This window comes from Sapajus apella, unplaced genomic scaffold, assembly GCF_009761245.1.
Source record: "Sapajus apella isolate SASKATOON/1434 unplaced genomic scaffold, GSC_monkey_1.0 scaffold31, whole genome shotgun sequence".
Classification (NCBI taxonomy): Eukaryota; Metazoa; Chordata; class Mammalia; order Primates; family Cebidae; genus Sapajus; species Sapajus apella.
Window position 1 is genome coordinate 320,749 of NW_022436971.1, and position 22,368 is coordinate 343,116.

Sequence of the window (22,368 nt, forward strand, 5' to 3'; positions counted from 1 at the left end):
CCTGGTCAAAATGGTGAAACCCCGTCTCTACTAAAAATACAAAAAAATTAGCTGGGCATGGTGGTGCGTGCCTGAAATCCCAGCTACTCAGGAGGCTGAGGCAGGAGAATTGCCTGAACCCAGGAGGCAGAGGTTGCGGTGAGTCGAGATTGTGCCATTGCACTCCAGCCTGGGTAACAAGAGCAAAACTCCGTCCCCCCCAAAAAAAAAAAAAATCAAACCAAAATAAGCTTTATTATTTCTGTAATGTTTGTAGAACCTGTGGTGATTTCACCTCTTCCTTAATGTTGGTAATTTGTATCTTTTTTTTTTTTCATAGTCTGGCGAGAGATTTATATATTGTTGATCCATTCAAAGAACCAGCTTTTGGTTTTATTGATTTTTTTTCTCTATTTTTCTGCTTTCAGTTTCATTAATTTCTGCTCTTATAGTATTTTTTTTTCTCCTTTTCTTGTGTTGAGTTTAATTTGCTGTTCTTTTTCTAGTGTCTTAAGTTGGAGGGGTAGATTATTGACTTGAGAAACTTCTTCTTTTCTAGTATAAGCATTTTTAATACTTACAATGAAAGTACCCACCATTTTATGCCTCTCTTTAGGCTGCCTACGTCTCACCCTGGAGGCAACCAGTGTTGAAGGTTGCCTCCAGGGTGAGACGTAGGCAGCCTAAACATACAGATTAGAAACTCAGTGTCCTCTCACATGTAGTTTATACATATGCAAACACATATTTGATGTTCTTCTTCTCCCTCCTTTTTAACATAGTTGTTAGATAATCTTCCAGCAGTTATTTTGTTCTGTACCTTGCTTTTCCCTAGTCTGCCTTGCATATAATTCTGTCTTTCATATATATTTCTTACTCTTTTTATGATAGCAGTCAGTCTACTAATGGGCATTTTGATTATCTCCAGTCTTTTGCCATTAGAAACATGCTACAAAAAATGACTATGAATATGCACATTGGAAAACATCAGTTTAGTCTTCTTGAGTGTGTGAATTTCGGGTGAAAAGAACAGAACAGTTTTCTACCCCTTTGTGTTTCTTTCCTTTTTCTGTGTTTAGATAATGTGCTGTCTCTTTTGATAAAGGGCCCACTTGGTTTAGAGAGAAAGAAATAATTACATTTCTACACCAATTCTTCTGCTTGGTCTATCCAAATGACTCCAGACATATTCAAACTTATTTTGTTAATAATTCCTTTATTTAGTATTAGACCAACAATAATATTATTGTATTATTATTATTTTATTTAGAGATGAGGTCCCACTATATTGCCCAGGCTGGCCCCAAACCCCTGAACTTAAGTGATCCTCCTGTGTCAGCCTCCTGAGTAGCTGGTACTACAGGCATGAGCCACAGTTCCCAGATATAATCGTTTTAGAAGCGGATAGGGTCCTAAGGACGCTATTCTTCCTGAAGCCATTTCCAAGGTGCTGTGCTTTTCCCTCTGGATTATTTTTAAACTCCTCAGCATTGCCAGTACCCTCGGCCCTCTGTATCTGCAGGTTCCCATGTGTCGAATCAGTCACCGGTGGATATGGAGGGTCAACTCGGGGACTTGAGTATCCGTGGATTTTGGCATCTGGAGGGTCCCTGGAACCAATTCCCCATGGATCCTGAGGGCTGATTGTATGTAACCCTTAGAATGTCATCAGTTTTTGTGCCACTGGTTTCACTTTGACCCACAGGCAGCTTTTTTTTCTTTCTTTCTTTTAGTAAGGAATATCAATAAGTCAACAAGTATTTATTTGTACCTATACTCATGTTTTGTTTGTCATGCTCATCGAATAGTTTAAAATAGAGAGTTTGAAAATATCCCTCAATAAGAGAAGGGATAAAATGCAGTATATTCATACAACAGAATGCTACAATAGCAGGATGAACTAATGTACATAACAACATAATAAATCTTGCAGAAATTTTGTTGAGTGAAAGAAGCCAGACATAAAAGAGTGCATACTGTAAGATTCCATTTATATGAAGGTCAAGAGCTGTCAAATCTGTCTTATGATACTAAAGTCAGGATAGATGTTACCGGGCTGGGCATGGTGGCTCATGCCTGCAATCCCAGCACTTTGGGAGGCCTAGGCTGGTGGATCACCTGAAGTCAAGAGTTCGAGACCAGCCTGGCCAACATGGTGAAACCCTGTATCTACTAAAACTATAAAAATTATCTGGGCATGGTGGTGTGCACCTGTAATCCCAGCTCTTGGGAGGCTCAGGCATGAGAATCACTTGAACCCAAGAGGCAGAGGTTACAGTGAGCTGAGATTGTGCTACTGTACTCCAGCCTGGGTGATGGAGCGAGATTTTGTCTCAAAAAAAAAAAAAAAAAAAAAATAGAAGTGACCATGGTGGGAGGTGGGTTTAGGAAAGATGTGCTTCTGGATGCGAGTAATAGTCTGTCTTTTGACCTGAGTGCTGGTTACCTGGGTGTTTATTTTGTGAAAGTTCATTCAGTGAACTCTAAATGTTCACGAGGGAGCATTTTGTGAAAGTTCATTCATGAATTATATACTTTTCTGTATGTTCATTATACTTTAATGAAAAGTTAAAAAGGATACCATACAGAATTAACTAAAGGCATAATCGTTGATCATAGATGGACCTTAAAATTATACAAAACCAGAGAGATGACTTACTGTTTTCTGGCATGTATACTCTCTCTCTTTAAAGTGATCATTTTAGAAGTAATTAATTATGAAAGTGATAAATATTACATTACAAAATAAAAGGAAATGTAGCTAAACTATTTCTTTTAAAATATGTCAAGCCAGACCAACCTGACGATCATAGTGAAACACTGTCTCTACTAAAAATACAAAAGTTAGCCGGGTGTGATGGTGCATGCCTGTAATCTCAGCTACTCAGTAGACTGAGGCAGGAGAATCGCTTGAACCCGGGAGGTGGAAGTTGCAGTGAGCTGAGATTGCACCGCTGCACTCCAGCCTGGGCAACAGAGCGAGACCCTGTCTCAAAAAAAAAAAAAAAAAATTCAAGCTAGGTGTGGTGGCACATGCCTGTGCTCCGAGTTACTTGGGAAGTGAAGGTGGGAGGATTGCCTGAGCCCAGGAGGTTAAGGCTGCAGTGAGCTGTGATCATGCCACTGCATTCCAACCTGGGTGACAGAGAGAGACTCTGTCTCAAAACAAAACAACAACAACAAAAATATATTTTGTCTAAGTCAACTTCGCAGTCTTTGGAAACAGTAACTTATGACATTTAAAAAATATATCTCATTATTTTTTAGCTTTGTTTTCCTTTTATTATTGAGTGCTTTCCCATGTGCTTAATAGTCATTTGTGTTTCTTCCATGTCTATTTTGTTGTATGTGAATGCACTTTCCCTTTTTCTATTGAGTCCTTTTTTTTTAAAGTTGATTTGTTTTGGGTCAGTGGTTCTCAAATCTGGCTGTGTTTTTGAATCACCTGGGGAGCTTTTAAGAATTACCAATGCCAACCACCTTAGGCCAAATAATTAGGACCTCTAAGGGTTGGCCCTGAGCCTTGGTATTTTTAATGTTTTTTGTTTGTGTGTGTGTGTGTGTGTGTATAAATTCTGTTATGGAAATTTTTATGTGTTCCAATATATATAGCAAGTATTTTTTAACTTATAGATTTCCCCTTCATCATTCCCCCCATTAAATGATTAGCCTTTTCCAGTAATGGCAATCCTTACTGTCCTATGATTTATTTTTTCAAACAGTTTTTATCAAGAAGTAAAAGACAGCTACAAAAAGATACTCAGAACAAAGTACAGTTGAATGAGTTGTCATAAAGCAAATACCCACGTCAGTGCCTTGGAGGCTGGGAACAGAATGCTGTTGGCTTCCAGAGCCCCTGCGTGCCTTCTGTGCCGCAGCCTCTCGGATGTGCTTAATAGCTTGATTTTTATGGAAATCTCTTCCAAGATTAATTTTTACTTTGTTTCTTTTGTGGGATTTTGTGCATATTCTTGCATCATCAAGTCTCTTCTACTAAACATGTTTTGAGCAAGTTTTCCTCAAGAAACGTCATTAGTTGCAAGGACAGCAAGGCACACTCTCGTGTCCTTGAGCACTTCCTCTTCATTCTTGCCTTGCTGGTCATCAGGCACTCTTTTTTTTTTTTTTTTTTTGAGATGGACTCTGGCTCTGTCACCCAGGCAGGAGGGCAGTGGCACGATCTTGGTACACTGCAAGCTCCGCCTCCCAAGTTCGAGCGATTCTTCTGCCTCAGCCTCCCAAGTAGCCAGGACTACAGGCACACGCCACTATGCCCAGCTAATTTTTTTTTGTATTTTTGGTAGACATAGGGTTTCACTATGTTGGCTAGGCGGGTCTCCAACTTCTGACCTTATGGTTTGCCTGCCTCGGCCTCCCAAAATGCTGGGCTTGCAGGTGTGAGCCACCACTCCTGGCCCATCAGGCATTCTTAATCTCACTCTGGACTTCAGCAATAGTTCCTTTTGTTGCTTCACCTTTGTGGGCCACTTTACTTCAGGTTAGAAGCTGTATCCATCAGAGTTCTTAGTTATAAGTAATAGATGCCATCTCTGGCCAATTAATTAAAAGGGTGATCCATAGATTCTCTAAGAAGGTTGGGAATGTAGGCTTGAAAACCGCTGCCAGGAACAGTGCAAAATCATTTCACAGAACTCTCATGAAGACACCACTCTGGCCACAGACCTTGCTGCTTGTGCTCCAAACACCACTGATACTGGGCTCTGGGTGCTGCCCCAACAGTCACTCTCTCTGCTGCCCCAGGACACTGGATGTAGCTGCCATCCCCACCAGGTGGATTCTTCTGGAGTTCCGGCTTCTCCAAGTTAATCATTTCCCCTTGAAATCTAGCATAGTGTGTCTTATTTGGGGAGATGTGTTGTATGCCCTTATCCTAGTTTCAAAGAAAGATGAGAAAGCAAATATATGGTTTTTTTTCTTCTTTGTTCGTACTTTAGTAGTAGAAAGTGTACTTATCTCATAAGGTAGGGTGTGCCTAAATGTACTCAGCATTCAAGTGCTTGGTGTAAAGAAAGTCCACTCTAAAAGCTCTGTATGTCTTAGAAACCCATTCCGTGTAACCCAGTGATGTATCTTACACCACTAGCTTTTCTTACATAATGTAGTAGTTATTTGATGCAGGAATATGCCTTATTTCCAGGTGCAATATTGCTTTGTACATGGAGCTGTAACTATATTTCTGAAGCACTATGTATTTTAAAAAACCCCATTCTAATTTTAGCTAGTTGCAGGCATTTCTATTTTGTTTTATGAATAAATTCAAGGACATGTAATAGTTAAAAACTCAACCATAACAAATGTTGATATTTCCTGGTAGTGTTTTTACTGATAATTTTCTAGCTTATGGGTTATTTACCTTTTTTCAGGTTTGATCTTTCTGTATATAAAGACAATGTGGGAAATGGAAAACACCATATTAGAACCATTAGTGGATATAAATAGGATGATACATGCTTTTTCGAAACAAAAATGGTATAGCTTTTGTTATTGCAAAAGTATCTTACTCTTAAGTTACTATGAAACATGAACCCAGCTTTAAAAAATTAACACAAAAGCACATTCTTGGCTTACATATGATAACTTTAACAACCAACTAGTGAAGTTTTTATCTGCCTTGAAACCAGGGCATAGATGAATGAATGAAGCTGTGGACACTTTGGGTCAGCGGGCCTTGGTGATATTGTCTTGGTTCTGCTGGTGGTGTGCAGCATTACTCTAGGTGATTCATTTACATTCTTCTACATTTCATCTTTCCAGTTCTACAGAACTGATAATACTATCCCTTCCTCTTCACTTTTCTTACAATGGTATGTTAGAAGATCTGAGACAGGTGTGATTGAGCTTCTTAGAATTAACACTTACATGGTAACATAAAGGTTATTACAGTAAAAACAAAGATGAACGCACTGTAAAATCTTCATAGCAGGATGCGCCCTGTTTACTACGTAACAAGACACTGTTGTAATATCCTGATGTAAGGTCATGTTTCTGAATTATATTCAAACCAGGTGGCCCCTCAGTTTTGAATACTTAACAACTGCAGCTGTGGATTTAATGGGGTTAGTTAATAGGAAATTCACTTCAGGTCCATCCATTTGACCTCTGCTACATAGCCAATAGAAATTACATGCAGTGTTTCTAAAACTTATTTCCAGAAAATTCAGGCTAGCTTTAGCATTCCTCACCTAGCATAGGTGAAGTCTTACTTCTACAAATGAAAACAACAACAAAAAAATCCAGGGTTTCTAAATGTGGTAAAATTGTAACAGACAAGGTCAGGAATCCACTTACTGGCTGCTCAATATTTAGTGATACATTTGACTCCTTTTATGGTTTCAGATAGCAATTATTTCTAATATAATTTATTTTGCAGTGAGGGCCGAGGCAAGTTGACGGTATTTTCAGTTAAAGCTATGTTAGCAACCATGTGTGGTGGAAAAATGCTGGACAAATTGAGATGTAAGTATTTTCCTATTATTTGAAAAATGTCATTTTCAAATGAGGACTTTTAAATGAATATTGTCAGAATTTTGAATGATGCTATGTTGAGCTTTTAAAAAAAAATAGCAAATTACTCACTCTGCAGCAACTCACAGTAGGTGAGTTATGCCACCTACTGTTCAGATGGAAAAATTGGTTGATTTAATTTATTGTTAGTGTTTTTTAGTGAGAAAACTGAAAAGTCTCAGAATCCTAATGCTGACATTTAAAAAATTACTTTAGAAATGTTTTCCACATTATCAAAATTATACTTGAAGATGATTATATTGAGAACTTTTAGTTAAAATGTGATCACTTTTACTAGGTTTGGTTAGGTTTAGCTCTTAATAACTCCATTTTTCATCAGGTGATGTTTGCTGTGATTATGTTATTCGTTACTACCTTAGAGTCAGGTGCAGTTATTTAGAAGCTGATTACCTGTTTTTTTTTTTTATTTTAAGTTCCTGTTATGTTTGCTAATTTTTTAATTTTTTTTTTTTTTTACTATTTGTCATTTTGGCATTTTACTATTCATTAGATACTATAAGAAGGTGATTAGATGAAATCAAAAGAGGTGAAATTCATGATTTAATTTTGCTGCTTATGGTTTTTATTCAGTCATGAGTTACTCCCTAAGATATGCCAAGAATTGTGCTAGGGGCTTTACATGTATTTTCTCATGGAATCCTTAAAATGCTTTTGAATGACAGGTGATATTTTCTTCATTTTATAGATGAGTTAACCAAGGGGGCAAAGCTGGGGTTTTAACTCAGACGTCAGCGCCCTGTCCTGAGCTACGTGATTATGCTCCCCTGAGCTAGTGCTTTAACAGGAGACACATGGGTAATTTCAGCACGGCGTTCAGAGTGCCGTGAAACAGTAGCCACAGAGTAGGAAACTGGATGTCACCTTTCAGGGGAATGAGACTGAAATCTTAGTAAAGTAGTGTGGTACCCTGTGAGCCTGGATTTGGATGACTGTATCCTTGCAATGTTCCTCTGTGCCCTACTTTTTTTTTTTTTTAATTGAAGGATACAGAGGCTTGATCAGACTCAAGTATTAATACAAGTTTTTGGGCAAGATTACTTCATAGGTGCATTTGTTTTTTGTGCTTTTTCTTACTTTACCATGACACTGAAAGTTGGAAAGCTAGATGACCCACTAGATACAGATTTAGATATTCCAAAGAAATATCTTAATGTATTTCGTCAACTGCTATCCAGTTTAGCTTCATTTCAAAATCAGCTGCAATATAGAACATTTTTGGTAATAAAAATTATGATTTTATTTGAATATTCTTCTGAGGCTCTTTACATGGTACATCTCAGTATTCTTTGGGCTGAAATTTCTTTTATATTTTTATAAAATACAAAAATGATGTTTTCTGAGAAAGCTAATATGTTTGAAATTATATTTCATTCAAACACGAAGAAAAGTTATAATTTTGTCTGATTTTCAATGATGATGATACTAGATAAAGAATATATATACCATCTTTATTAATATCGGGGAGACGGGTTGAAAAATACAGTAGTAGAAAAATACAGTAGCAGAAAGTTGTTAACTGTGTATTCTAGATGACTCTGGAATCTTTAAGTTTCTTTAAAGTCAACTGTATTTACACAGCCAACTCACCTGACACATAGTAAATATTTAAAATTTTGTCAAATGTAAATTGTTGATCAAATACTGAAATTACTGGAGTTCTGTGTTGTAACTGTTAGCGAAAAGGCACAAATTCTAGTTCTATATTTGGAAGGTATCCAGGTGATGGCAGTTTTTTTCATGTGGCTTCTGAACTTTTTGGAGGAACACAACATGACCAAGACTGAAGTGGCACAGAAGCCCATGGGCCAAGCCAAAGGTGACATGTCAGTGTGCTCAGGGCCCCAGGTCATTGCAGTAGTGTTCAGATAGATGTGATACAGACTGTGCTGGGTTACCCATCACCATGTTTATCTTATTCAAGTCGATTTCAAGTGTGGTTTCTTTTCCATGCTAAAAATTAGAATTTCTCTGCCAGCTGTAGGTCTGTTTCATTATTTTTATTGTAGTGTAATTATCTTCGTTTGGGATTGAGATGTTCGACATAAGTAAAATATTTGGGTACAGAAGCCTGTCTCTACTTTTTAATCCTCCAGGGTGGAAACCACTTTAAAATGTGGCCTGGCCCTTCTGTTTTAAACAGAACTTGGCTGGGTGTGGTGGTTTATGCCTGTAATTCTAGCACCTTGGGAGGCTGAGACGGGAGGATCACTTGAGGCCAGGAGTTTGAGACCAGCCTGGGCAACATAGCAAGACCGTGTATCTATAAAAGTAATTTTAAGGCTGGGCATGGTGGCACATGCCTGTAATCCCAACACTTTGGGAGGCTGAGGCAGGCAGATTACCTGAGGTCAGGAGTTTGAGACCAGCCTGGCCAACATAGTGAAACTCCATCTCTACTAAAAATACAAAAATTAGCCAGGCGTGGTGGCACACACCTATAATCCCAGCTACTTGGGAGACTGAGGCAGGAGAATTGCTTCAGCCCTGGAGATGGAGGTTGCAGTGAGCTGAGATCATGCTATTGTATATCAGTCTGGCCAACAGAGTGAGACTCTATCTCAAAAATAAATAAATACATGAATGTAATTTTAAAAAGTTAGTTTGGCGTGGCAGTACATACCTGAAGTCCCAGCCACTTGGTAAGCTGAGGCCTCCAGGAGGATTGCTTGAGCCTAGGAGGAGTTCGAGGCTTTAGTGAGCTATGACTCTGCCACTGCACTGCAGCCTGGGTGTTGGAGTGAGACCCTGTCTCAATCCATCAGAACTCACTGATTATACTTATAACATTTTCATCTCTTAGGGATGCCATTTTCTGATGCATTTAGGATTTAGGGCTAATTGTGAAGCTTGGATTTTCTATTCCTCCTCCTCCTATTTTGAGACTACTGTGCTTTGTCAGTTCTTGAGTTTTTTGTTGTTGGTAGTGGTAGTGGCGGTGGCGGCGGTGGTTTGTGTATGTCCTTTATCACTGGCAAATATAATGGCATGTATTTTCAGTGTACCACTCTCTAGAAATCTCTCCTTGCTTCTGACTTACAACTTTTCATATGCTACGGACAGAGAAATCATAACCAAACCTCTTAGCGTTCTATTTAAAATAAGGATTTAAAGTGATTGTTAGGAGAGAAGCACTTGAACTCGTGTAGTATGATTGTTAGTTTGGGCTAGTTTCAGAACCTGTCCCGTCTTGTTTTCTAGTTCTCAGCAATGTCCTACTTAGTTGAGGTGGCTGAATAGTAGTGCAGCCAAAAGGGAGAAATAACACTGTATTGTAACAGCAAATGACCTTTGTTTATTCACTTTCTCCCACCTAATTATTCCATTGTTTTGGTTCCTGTTTGCTCCAACCTCCTTCTACTGACTGGACTCTCTATTGTTACTATTATTAATGTTCCTGTTAAGTTTTCTGATTTATGGAATGTTTTAGCATTTCTATGTTTTTTCCTTTTTGCTTTGATCTTAGATTTTTTCCTATGATTTTCTCCCCTCTACTTTTTTTATTTGACATGGGGTTTTTGGTTTGTTATAGTGCCAAGATACATTTGAATGACTGAACAAATATTTGTACTTCTAGTTTAAAACATTTCTTAGATTTTTCAGATTTGTCTTAAGTGACTTTCTGTCTCCAGGTAGCATTCATTTACAGAGATGGTTCACTGTTGTGGTCATTAGGGACTATGTCCTAGATTCAGAGGTAACTTATATCAGGATTCTAAATACCAGTTATTTATATTGGAATACGGACTTTAATTGAAAGCATGATCAAAATTCAGTAACGTCAGAAACCCAAAATATAACTCAAGAAAACAAAATTTGTAGACCGTAAAGCCCATTATGTGTTAAAATGTGCTTAATTATCAATTAATTTTACTATGTGATTTATTTACTTTAATTCTGCTATTTGTTTTCAAAGAAGCTTAGTCTTCTTATTCAAATTGCATCTGGTTGCACCAAAAGGAGCAAAAGATTCATCAGTTTATTTTAAAATTCATTAAAAAGCTGGTGCCACCATTTTGAAAGGCCGTTTAACAGTATGTATCAGGAAGGCTTTAAAAAGATTCATATTCATTCAGTCTACTTCTTGAGTTTATCCTAAGGAATTAATCAGAAGTATACCCCAAGCTTTTTGTATATTTGTGGCAACACTTATATGAAAACTTGAAACAGCGTTAGTGTCCAAAAGTGAGAACTCAGTTAAGTTTTGGGACATCCACATGATTGAATATAATGCCTTCAAAAATAGGGTTTAGATCAAAATGCGTAAGTGTAATATGGTTTTAAACAAAAATTTACTATGCACAAAGAAAATAAGAAAAATGCCGAAATGATAGCAGGAATTTTTCTCTGGGTTCTAACACAATGGTTTTATAATAATTTATATTTTTGCATGTTTTTGATAGGCCACACTATCAGCAGTCAGAGAATAGATGACCTGAGGCTCTTTCTGTTTTGCTCAGAATTGACTGTTCCTACAGATGTTTCAACTGCTTCCTTGATGTTTCATTAGCAGACTGAAGAAGGACCTCCCTTTGAAGTTACAGTTGAAGTTTACCCTGTTCAAACTTTAGACTCCTCTGCTGTAGTTTTTTAACCACCCATGGCTATGTAATTATCCTCATGGTTTCTGTTAACCATCGCTTTTCCTCATTAGATGGAAGTGACTTTAATCTGAATGAGTGATCCCCAGATTTACATTTCTTAAATAACCAAAATGTTTAGAACTGGAAGAAAGTAAGATACAAGCCCTAAATGTGTATTTTATGAATAAAGGGAAAGAAAGAAGAAAAAGGAAAACAAAAACCAAAGGAGGTCTGGAGCCTTGTCTCAGGCAGTTCTTGGCTGAGTCAACACTAGAAGCCCAAGGCATGTAGACTCCCACCCTCCAACCTCATTCTTGCATAATGATGTGGCATTTTAATGAGTTTCTTTGTTTGTTTGTTTTGAGACGGAGTTGCTCTGCTCAGGCTGCAGTACAGTGGTGTGATCTTGGCTCACTGCAACCTCCACCTTCTGGGTTCAAGCGATTCTCCTGCCTCAGCCTCCCGAGTAGCTGGGACTACAGCCGTATGCCACCACGCCCAGCTAATTTTTGTATTTTTAGTAGAGACAGGGTTTCTCCATGTTGGCCAGGCTGGTCTTGAACTCCTGACCTCAGATGATCTGCCTGCTTCAGCCACCCAAAGTGCTGGGATTACAGGCAGGAGCCACCCCGCCTGGCCAGTGGCGTATTAATGGGTTTTGAACTACAGTATGTAGTACTTGGGTCTGGTTGTGTATAGGTATTTATAAAATGACAGATGTGTGTGCATGTTTTTGTGGGTTAGGTTGCTTAGGGAAAGCAAACATGTAAAAGAAAATTGCTTTCCATTTATAGACTCATTTCTGTAGTCTAAATAGCTCTATCGTCTTGCAAAAAAAGCATGTGGTTAGTTGAAACAGTCACATGGGGTTGAAAGGGGCGTTGAAATAAATGGATAGATGCAGCCAGTAAAACCAGGGTCATTATCATCAGGAAAAAATCAAAACGTTATGTGATGATGGTGGATCAGTAGCATTATTTTGCGTATCACACAAAAGATATAGAATATTTTTAAAATTGTGTACACATGTACGTTTAAGGGCTTGATTGTGGGTTTTTCACAAGGGAGAAAGCTTCCCTTTTTAGCTGGAAATAACTATTGGGGAATTAGCATACTTTCAGAGGTGTATAAATAGAGAATTACTGGGGAAATTAACTGGGTATGTGGGAAGTAATGTAGTCCCTTAATGCCAGGAGGGTTTAGGGCTTTATTTAATTAGAGTACTAGTTTACTTTTTAAAAAATATTTTCATTAAATTTTATTATTCACTTCTTTGGTAAGATCCTTTTATACGTACATAGGTAAATCACAGTAACTTAGATTGATTGTTAAACTTCATTTAAGATTTAAGAATTAGCAATCATTTTTAAATTGTTTTTTTTACAGATAAGCCTATTCATTAAAAAATACTGTTTTAAACCAATAACTCAAGAAGTAATGAATTACTGTACTGTGCCTTCAATTTTTGGGTCTAGCAGTATGTCTCATTAAAACAAATAGATATGTTTCTACTTCTCTTATTGTGGTATGGGCTTATTATAGTTTCTTATTAATTAAAAAAGTTTTTTTCATTCCTTTGAATCTATTCATATGACATAGTAACTAAGTATAACTGAAGTAATGCTTTTTTGTGGGAGTGGTTAGTCATTTTACTATCCAGTTACTCCTTTTTATCACTCTGAATGGGTTAGGTGTAGATTCATTGGTGTGGGTGTGTGTATATATATATATACACTTTTGTGATTGTGAAGCTATATGTGTATATATTCATATACTTGGACGCTAAAGTCACTGGTCCTGAATATTTACACCATTAGCGGCCACAAGTTAGTTACTCCTCAGTTAATCAGTTATGAATACACAGAGTGGCAATAGAAAACTTGACTGACAGTGGCTTGAGCACATTGGGACATTTTTCTCATGTAAAAGTAAGTCCAAAGGCTGATAATATCAGTTCAAAGTTGGTACCCTGACTTATGGTTGTCATCATAGACTTCACATCTTCCCATCTTCCTGCTGCCATATGGCTTTCTTACTTAGGATCAAAAGATGACTGCTGTGTCCCAGGCCTCTGTACTTACTTCAGACAGAAGGAAGAAAGAGGTGCTTCTATTAGGAAAGCCAAGGGTTTTCCAGAAATCTACACTTGCATTGCAATGTACAAAGGAGGCTGAGAAGTCATTTGTAAATGGCACACAGCCATTCCCAGCAGTCAAAATCAGCTAGAAAGTAGAAGGGGAAGAAGATACTAAGTAGGCACCTGGCAGTGTCTGCCACCTCCCATGTTGTCCTTTGTTTTCATTCAGATTTAATGAATGATTATTTTCCTCCTTGTAAGAATAGCAGCCAGCTATTTATTTATTTTTGAGACAGGGTCTTGCATTGTTACCCAGGCTGGACTGTAGTGGTATGATCATAGCTCACTGCAGCCTCCAACTCCTGCACTCAAGCAGTCCTCTCACTTCAGTCCCCCAAGTAGCTGGAACTACAGGCCTGCCACCATGCCTAGCTACTTTTTTTTTTTTTTTTTTAATTTTTTGTAGAGATGAGGTCCTGCTATGTTGCCCAGGCTGACCTTGAACTGTTGGGCTCAAGCAATTCTCCTGCCTAGGCCTCCCAAAGTTCTGGGATTACAGGTGTGAGCCACTACACCTGACTAGCAGCCAGCTATTTAAAGGTTAAATCAGTTATGTTCTTCCTTCCTTTGAAGAGCATCATTTATTCATATCATTGGTGGCATTTTCTAAGTTCTCTATTTGCAGTCTAGAACTGTGACTAAATACTGTTTCTGTCTACAGGGTGGTTCCGCTTGAAAATTTGCTAGTTAGTTAAACAGATATGTCCGAAGCGAAGTGTAGTATGTCCTAAGCGAAGTATAATATCTGTATCTTCAGTTTGTTTATGTTAGTCAGGATTTATCAGTATTTTCCCAAGCTAGAAACTTAGAATAATACTAAGTTTTAAACTTCGTTTGTTCTGTAATCTAGTTTGTCATCAACTGCAGTTCTTTGCATTGAAATGTCTTGGACTTGGCCTCCGCTGCCCCGCACACACTGTCACCACTGTAATCCAGGCTCCCCCACCTCCTTTGTGCATTGTTTACAAGGTTTCCTAACTGGTGTCTCCAATTCCATTCTTTTTCTTTTATTCATTGTGTGCTGGTCATTAACAGTCTAATCTCCTTGAAACCTAGCTCTCTAAAAATTTGATCTCTTCTTAAAAGTTTTTAAGCGTCCCTCTTTCAGCGTTTTCTTTTATAACAGAAATACTCTTCCTGTTCAGTCTTTATTTTTCTTTATTTCTCAATATAAGTTGCCTATCATAGAATGTTTTCTTCAATGCCCTATTTCCTGCTTATCGCCAGTAAGAGATCCACGCTGCACATTCCTGTCACAGAGACTTTGATTCTCCTCCTCTTTAGTGCCCTCCAGCCCCTTGCCTCAACCTGTTTTGACCTCATCATTCCAGATCCTATCTTTCAAGTCCTAGCTTCCAAATTCCTTCCTTTTAGAACTTGACAATTCCTGCTGATATGTTTTTGTATCTATTCTAAATCATATTTTGAAGGAGTGTGGTGTTATGGTATTTATTTTGGAGTAAGATAGGTGTGGGTTTAAACTTGATTTGGCTTCTTAACTTTTTGACCTTTAGTAAGTTAACCTTTCTAAATGGTAATAGTAGAATAATGCTTAGTATTATAATTTCTTACATGAGAGCAGAAACCCAGAATAATAGTATCTTAAAGTTGAAGTTTAATTTTCTCTTACATAAAAGAAGTCCAGAGGTAGGTAGTCCAGGGCCAATATGGTGACTTCATGTTCATCTAGGATTCACAGTTTCTTGTCTTTTTTTTTTTTTTCCCCCTACCATTCTAGTGTGATTTCTATATCAAGATTGAGATTACCTCATAGTCCAAGATGGCTGCTGGAGCTCCAGCTATCATAGCTGCACTCCAGATAGAAGAAGGAGGAAAGGAATAAGGAAAAATGACCTGCTTTTTAGCTCAGTTATGTTTCTTTACCTAGTTTTCTGGAAGTCCCCTACAGCCCTTGTGCCTACAAGCTCATTTTAGCTAGAACTTAGTCACATGACCACTACTTGCTGGGAACCTGCAGCTTATTAGTTGGTACATTCCTGCACAACATCAAATTAGTGTTCTGTTTGTTACTAAGGAAGAAGAGGATAATGTGGCTACTGGCAGACTCAGAATAGTTACTGATAGTGGTGCCTAGCACATGGTGGGGCTTCACATATATCTTTTTGCCTCTGTTTTTTCTGTTGTATTTGAAGTCAGCCTGAATTCTTCTTTGTTTCATGTGTATCTCATTTTTCCAGCTACATTGAAAGTTTCTTGGGGGATAAGGACCATTTATCATATTTCTTCATTGTGCTTCTAAACACCTCACAGAGTGCTTGCACTTGGACCACATAACAGGAACTTAATGTGTATTTGTTAATTTATTGTACTTTCTACTAAGGCGATCTTTTAGTTCCTTGCTGGATTTTTCCCCCCGTATGGGTATTTAATATTTTTCCATCAACTGTAAACTAGTAGCTATCATGAGAGGATACATTGAAGATTTTCATTCCTTTGGTAATTTCTTTTTTTCTAATGCCTTAAAAATTAAGCTGTGGATCCATAACCTAACATTTTATCTTTCTTTAATGTATTTAAAAAGGTTTTTTTCACTTGATGCTTCAATATAAATTCCCCCAAATTGAACCCAAAAAGGATTGTATATATGTATGTTATATATATCTGTTAGATATAGAGCTCTACTATACCTGTGTATTGTTACTATATAGAATATGAATTTTCTTTTTTCTTATCCTTTTTTTTTTTTTTTTTTGTTTTTTGGAGACAAGGTCTCACTCTGTCACCCAGGCTGGAGTGCAGTGGTGTGATCACCGCTTATTATAGTCTTGAGCTCCTGGGCTCAAGGAATCCTCCCACCTCAGCCTCCTGAGTAGCTGGGACTACAGGTGCACACCACTATGCCTAGCTAATTAAAAAAATTTTTTTGTAGGGATGAGGTTTCACTATGTTTCCCAGGCTGGGTGAATCTTCAAAATGCTGTTTGAAAAGTCCTCAGGAAATTATTTTTCTATGCATATTTGACTTGCTCATTTGACTGTAAAGAAGTTCAATGGATTGAAAAACTGCCTAGGTCATATTTCTTTGTCAAATACTTTTGACCCCTGGTTATTTTTCTTTTACTCCCCAGTTATGGATGAGAAGATAGGAATGATTAGAGACAGGAACTCCCTGCAAGCAGATAAAGTTGTAGTAGTATTACTGGAAGCTTCTTTTTCATCTGCTTGACCTGCCTTAATATAAAAATAGGATCTTACAGTATCAAAGTGTCTTGGAATACAAGCATTTAGATGAGTTTTTATTCTCCTTTGGAACTCATTAGATAAATATTTTAAATATGCTTTATGACTCCTTCAGATGTGTTCTTCACAGGCATATATTACATCATTAGTATAGAATATATGTGTATAATATAATTTCTTTCATACCCCATTACCAAGATGCTAATACGTTTATATACTCAATTATACATGTATCTTATTTAAACTCATGTAGAGATACTAACAGGTAAAGATGTGCTGCTGCAAATTCTTCTTGGAACAAAGTGAGGTATAAATAAAAGTTCTATATCATCTAGTTTTATATAGTCAAACAGAGTAGGTAGTCATACATGAGTGGTCGATTTGATATTTAGGTAGAATATTAAGTGAGTGGAAGAGAGGGGCCTTGACTGAAGGGTAGCCACACAGTGCTAATAAGGATGAGAATAGTTTTGATAGTAACTAAAAGTCACAATAATTTTATGATACCTTTTAAATCTTATTTTTTAATAATACTTTTTGCATGGTATACAAATGACATACGGCCATTTATAAAAGCTGATGTTTCCTTACAGCTTGACTTTATTTGGTTTTGTTCTCATAGATGTTTTCTCCCAGATGTCAGATTCCAGTGGCTTAATGATATTTAGCAAGTTTGACCAGTTTCTGAAGGAAGTTCTGAAGCTCCCAACAGCGGTCTTTGAAGGGCCATCTTTTGGTTACACAGAGCACTCAGTCCGCACCTGTTTTCCACAGCAGGTAAGGACAGTTTTATAGAATCTAGGGCTAGAAGAGCGCTCATCCCTCCCCTCACCTTCTAACAGATTTCTCCAGATTGCTTCCAGTCTAGGATGTAAGGTCTTGAGTAGGGGAGGAAAAAAGCTTTAAAGGTGGTGGGGGGAAGTGGATGAATAAAAGCGGGGGGTAAAAATTCACCTGAAAACACTTTTATGGGGGAACTGGAGGTGGAGAGGGCTGTCTTTTCTAAGAAAAATTGAAATATTTTAAAGAAAAATGTTTAAGTAGTGTGTATATTTTTGCTACTGGACATATATATTACTTTTTTCCAGATGAGTTCTTTAAACCATGAGATAAGGGAATTTCGATCTAAAACCCTGTAACAATACTGCATTGTTTCCTTTGTGCTGGAGACAGGGAATGTTGTACAGCTCTTACCTGCCGGCATAATATCCTTCAAGGGTACACTGCCATTGTCATATTAGAAAAAGATGGATTTGATTTCCTTCTGGTGGTCTTGACATAGAGAATGGAATGAGTGTGTTCCTGAGATCTTAACCATGCTTCAGAGGACCATCCACACTTACCAAATGAATGGTACAGCCAGTGTCCACACTTCAGCCAGAGGATATCCATTTGTTAAGGTAGAGATTAGATAAAAGAAGCTTAATGCTAAACTTACCTAGAAAGTTCTGGAAAGGAATTAAAAAACGAATGCTAAAACTAATAGGTAAAAAATTAATGGAAACAGGATATTGACATAGTCTAAAAGTATCTCCCCATAAGATATTTATTAATTACAAAAAGAACATAGTAACTTTGCAGTGGAGAAACTGATCAGATATCACTTTACCAAGTGCTGAAAATCCCTATCACCACTAAAGGGATAAACTGATACCGCCTGCCTCCTGATAGGACACATTGAGAAGTACTCAATGTCACATCTCTGATAACTCCTGCCAAGAAAGCATAACCTGAATCTCATCCCGAGGAAACATCAGACAGGCTCCAGCAAAGGAATTTCTACAACCTGACTGGCCTTTAGCTTCAAAAGTGTCAATATCATGAAACATTAAAAAAGATGAGAACATGTTCTAGGTGAAAAGAGTTTAGAGAGACATGAAAAGCTGAATGAACCCACAAGCCAGGATTTTCTGTTAATATAATGGACGTTATTGGGACAATTGGAAAAATATGAATAAAGTTTATAGACTGGATCATAGTATTTTGTCAATGAATGTTAACTTCCTGATTTTGATATTTGTACATAATTATTTAAGAGCATGTCCTGTTTTAAAAAAAAACATTTGAACTGTTTAAGGATAAAGGAGCATCCTTCTGCAGTGTTTAACATTCGAGGAATCTTGGTTAAGGGAAAATGGAAATTTTTTGGTAATCTTAACCTTTTTGTAAGTCTGAAAATTATTTAAAGATAAGAAGTTAAACTATAAAAGGAACATATCTAAAGGTTTGAGAACTGAAAGGACGTTGTAAACTAGATCCTCCTGACTTGTGATACTCTGATTCAAAAAAGAATGAAAAAAAACCACATACACACATACGGCCCACTCCCCACCTGCATACCTTTTTATGTTTAAAGTTAAGAATTCATGGTTATTTGAATTCCGACTTTCAAATAATATTTACAGTTTTTTTTTTTTAGAAGTTATTCAGCTTTAGTACTGAAGGTGGCACCCATGATAATGGAGAATTATTTTTAGTAACATGTGAGGAGATGTTCTTCCCAAATTTGTGCACACTCTGCCTGATTAGTTTTGTGCAGATTTGCCTCTGTGCACTATTTACGTTTTCTTTCAGCATAAATGGCAATCAGCATCAGCTTTTAGCATATTAAAAATATCTCCGTGCTTCAGTTTATTCTAATAAAACATAGTTTGTGTCTTCTCCCCTGAATATGCATTTTCAAATGACGTAAAGTTGTCTGAACATAATCCTGGTACAAGAATGTCCTACAGGTATTAAAGTGCCCTTAGAGATGTAAGTGAGGATGAGTATGATGAAGTCACTGCAAACAGCTCTCCTGCATCTTATATCTGGAGCCTGTCCTACTGCTGCTGCTGCTGCCGCCACTGCCGTCACCACCTTGGTGATATCATCACCTCCCATGGTGGCCCACACAATATTCTGGGGTCATCTTATGTATGATGTACACATGGCTTTTCATACAAGATGCTTCCTGGAGGTCAGGCTAAAAATGGATCAGGTTGGCCGGGCACGGTGGCTCACGCCTGTAATCCCAGCACTTTGGGAGGCCGAGGCGGGTGGTTCACGAGGTCAAGAGATCGAGACCATCCTGGTCAACATGGTGAAACCCCGTCTCTACTAAAAATACAAAAAACATTAGCTGGGCATGGTGGCGCGTGCCTATAATCCCAGCTACTCAGGAGGTTGAGGCAGGAGAATTGCCTGAACCCAGGAGGCGGAGGTTGTGGTGAGCCAAGATCGTGCCATTGCATTCCATCCTGGGTAGCAAGAGTGAAACTCCCTCTCAAAAAAAAAAAAATGGATCAGGTTTCAGAATGTTACTCTTAAGCAAGATCATATTGGAACAGGGAAGGGAATTTGCACAAAGAACTATCAGTGACGAACATTGAGAAATGGATGACAGTTATGTGGGGTGCTAAATCTAATCTTTGATTTAATTGCAGTGTGAGTATTCCGATGAGAATCTGATGTTGGAATAACAGTTTAAAATGTTTAAAAAACTTTTAAAGTGCTGTTGTTAATTCTAAGAATGCTGTCTAGGATTCTGCAAATTAACCTTATGACATTTATGATTATGAGGCCTTTGAACTCACAACCTGATCATTACTTTTTACCTGCTTCATTCATATTTTTTTTTAAAAAATTAATCCACATTTTTGTATATGTCAAATTTGGAAAAGAGAAGTTTATCTTAGTCTATGACAAGTTAAAAAAAAAAAAAGCCTCAGATGAAGTAGAAATAACTGATAGAATATACTGATACATTGACCAAGAAGTGAGACAGCTTGGACAAAGTTTCATGCTGCAAGAGTTAAATTCAGTGAGTTTTGGATTTCTTTTTGAAAATGGGCTTTTCTCAGACAGTTTGTTTTACTGCAGTGTGTGTTTCCTTAATGGGAATCAGTTCATACCTCATCAGATAGAAAACAATGTTGATGCAAATTAGAAATTGCTTTGTATTTTCATATGTGCTTTCCCCCAGCACTTTGATGTTCTGGGTTGAACTAAAAAGCAATCACAATTAAAGAGAAAGTGTGATTATTTTAAGAAAGGAGCTGAAAATCCTGCAGTACCTTCCTTTGGGAAGAGAAGTGACCGGTTTAGAGGATTGACCCCTGAGCTGCTTCACTTTCTGCAGTGCTGTGATGGTGAAGCTGCAGCTGAGTGAAGAGGCTGTGAAGACGTTTTGCCTCCCATGCTGAAATGACCCATTGGCAGAATTAAGCTTTCCCCGGCATCTGATATCTAGTTTTGATAAAACTAATCTATTTTGGAAGTTATATGCCCTTCTGATGAAGAAGGCAATCAGTTGCTCAGGATTGAGGGCTGAAAGACACCATCTGACAGGGACTCCAGTGCACATGCCCGGGGGAGTTTAGTTGTGCTGATTATTTTGTTTGTCCTCTATTTACAAAGCCATGTAGATTTTTAATGGTTGTTCCAACTCTGTTTTCCTTATATACCTTATGATTTTTAAGTCCACAGTTTTGTACTCTGTATACCTTTCCATTATAGCATTTTGATGTAAAGAAATTTCAGCTTCTTTCTTAATGTAACACATTACAGCAGAAATGCTTTTTTTTTTTTAATGACATGAGAATTACACATTGGTTTATTTTAGTTTAGTTTTAATTCTTTTTTAAAACACATTTTTTGCCTAAAAAACAAACCTAAAATAAGGTCTATGGATTATGTAGTTTAGTTGTTTTTAAAACACAAGAGAAATTAAACATGTTTGTAAGTTAATTCAGCAGAACCCATCTATTAATGATAGCTAAAATAAAATACTGACTTTGAGTATTGGTAAAGATGTTTGGAGCACCCAGTACTCTCAACAAACTTTGCAAGAAGCCCTGGTGGTTTCTTAATAAAAACAAACCGACATCTCCTCATGACCTAGCAATCAAATTAAAACCTAATCCTAGGTTTTAAGACTTTTCAGGACTCTTCTTATCAACTATATTCATACTAGGCCCAAACCAGAAGCATCCTGGATGTCTGTCATTAAAAAACATTGAGGAAAATTTGAGAGATAATGTGTCTGGAATTTGCCGCAAAATAATGAAGCCTGGAGGGAAAGTAAAAGCAAAATGAAACAAAATTAGTCATTTGTTAAGAAGAACTGTTTTTTTTTTAATCCCCATTTATATATTTTATTGCACTTTAGGTTTTGGGGTACATGTGAAGAACATGCAAGATTGTTGCATAGGTACACACGTGGCAGTGTGATTTGCTGCCTTCCTTCCCATCACCTACATCTGGCATCTAACTGCTGAAGCTGGATAGGCAATTTTTTTTTTTTTTTTTTTTTTTGTAGATGGAGTCTTTCTCTGTCATTGGGCTGGAGTGCATTGGTGCTGCTGCAACCTCCGCCTCAGGGTTCAAGTGATTCTCCTGCCTCAGCCTCCCAAGTAGCTGGGATTACAGGTGCTTACCAACACACCTGGCTAATTTTTGTATTTTTAGTAGAGACAGCGTTTCACCATATTGGCCAGGCTGGTCTCAACCTCCTGATCTCAGGTGTTCCTCCTGCCTCCACCTCCCAAAGTGCTGGGATTACAAGTCTGAGCCACTGTGCCTGGATGGGATAGGCATATTATACTAATCTCTCTACTTTGGTATATTTTTAATTATTTTAATAATAGAAAAATTGTCATTGCAAATGTGTGATTGTGATTATTGTCTGAACATAGTACAGTATTGTTTTAGCACCCCAAGACTAATACTTTGGTGAGTAGGCCAAATATATTAACATTCTTCAGTGTTTACAAACTGACTTTCAAGGCTTAAAAGTTATTTTAAATAAGCAGCAAATGTATTTAAATTTCTCCCCAAATTTTCCAAACTTTAGAGTTGTAGAAAGTGTAGTATTTCTCCTTAGAAAGAAGATTGCTGTTTATTATTTATTTTTTAGGTCTTCATATTGATGGCACCTGCGGCCCAT

General features: G+C 37.5%; 1 protein-coding gene across 26 annotated transcripts in view; it reads left to right on the forward strand.

Moving 5' to 3' along the window:
* DTNB (dystrobrevin beta) overlaps positions 1 to 22,368 on the forward strand; it is a 302,922-nt gene that overhangs the window by 78,727 nt on the left and 201,827 nt on the right. For all 26 annotated transcript variants that reach the window (XM_032293916.1, XM_032293926.1, XM_032293912.1 and 23 more), the window contains exons 5-6: positions 6,371 to 6,456; positions 17,065 to 17,219. In XM_032293916.1, the coding sequence (XP_032149807.1) occupies positions 6,371 to 6,456; positions 17,065 to 17,219 (241 nt within the window). The remainder of the gene's footprint in view (positions 1 to 6,370; positions 6,457 to 17,064; positions 17,220 to 22,368) is intronic.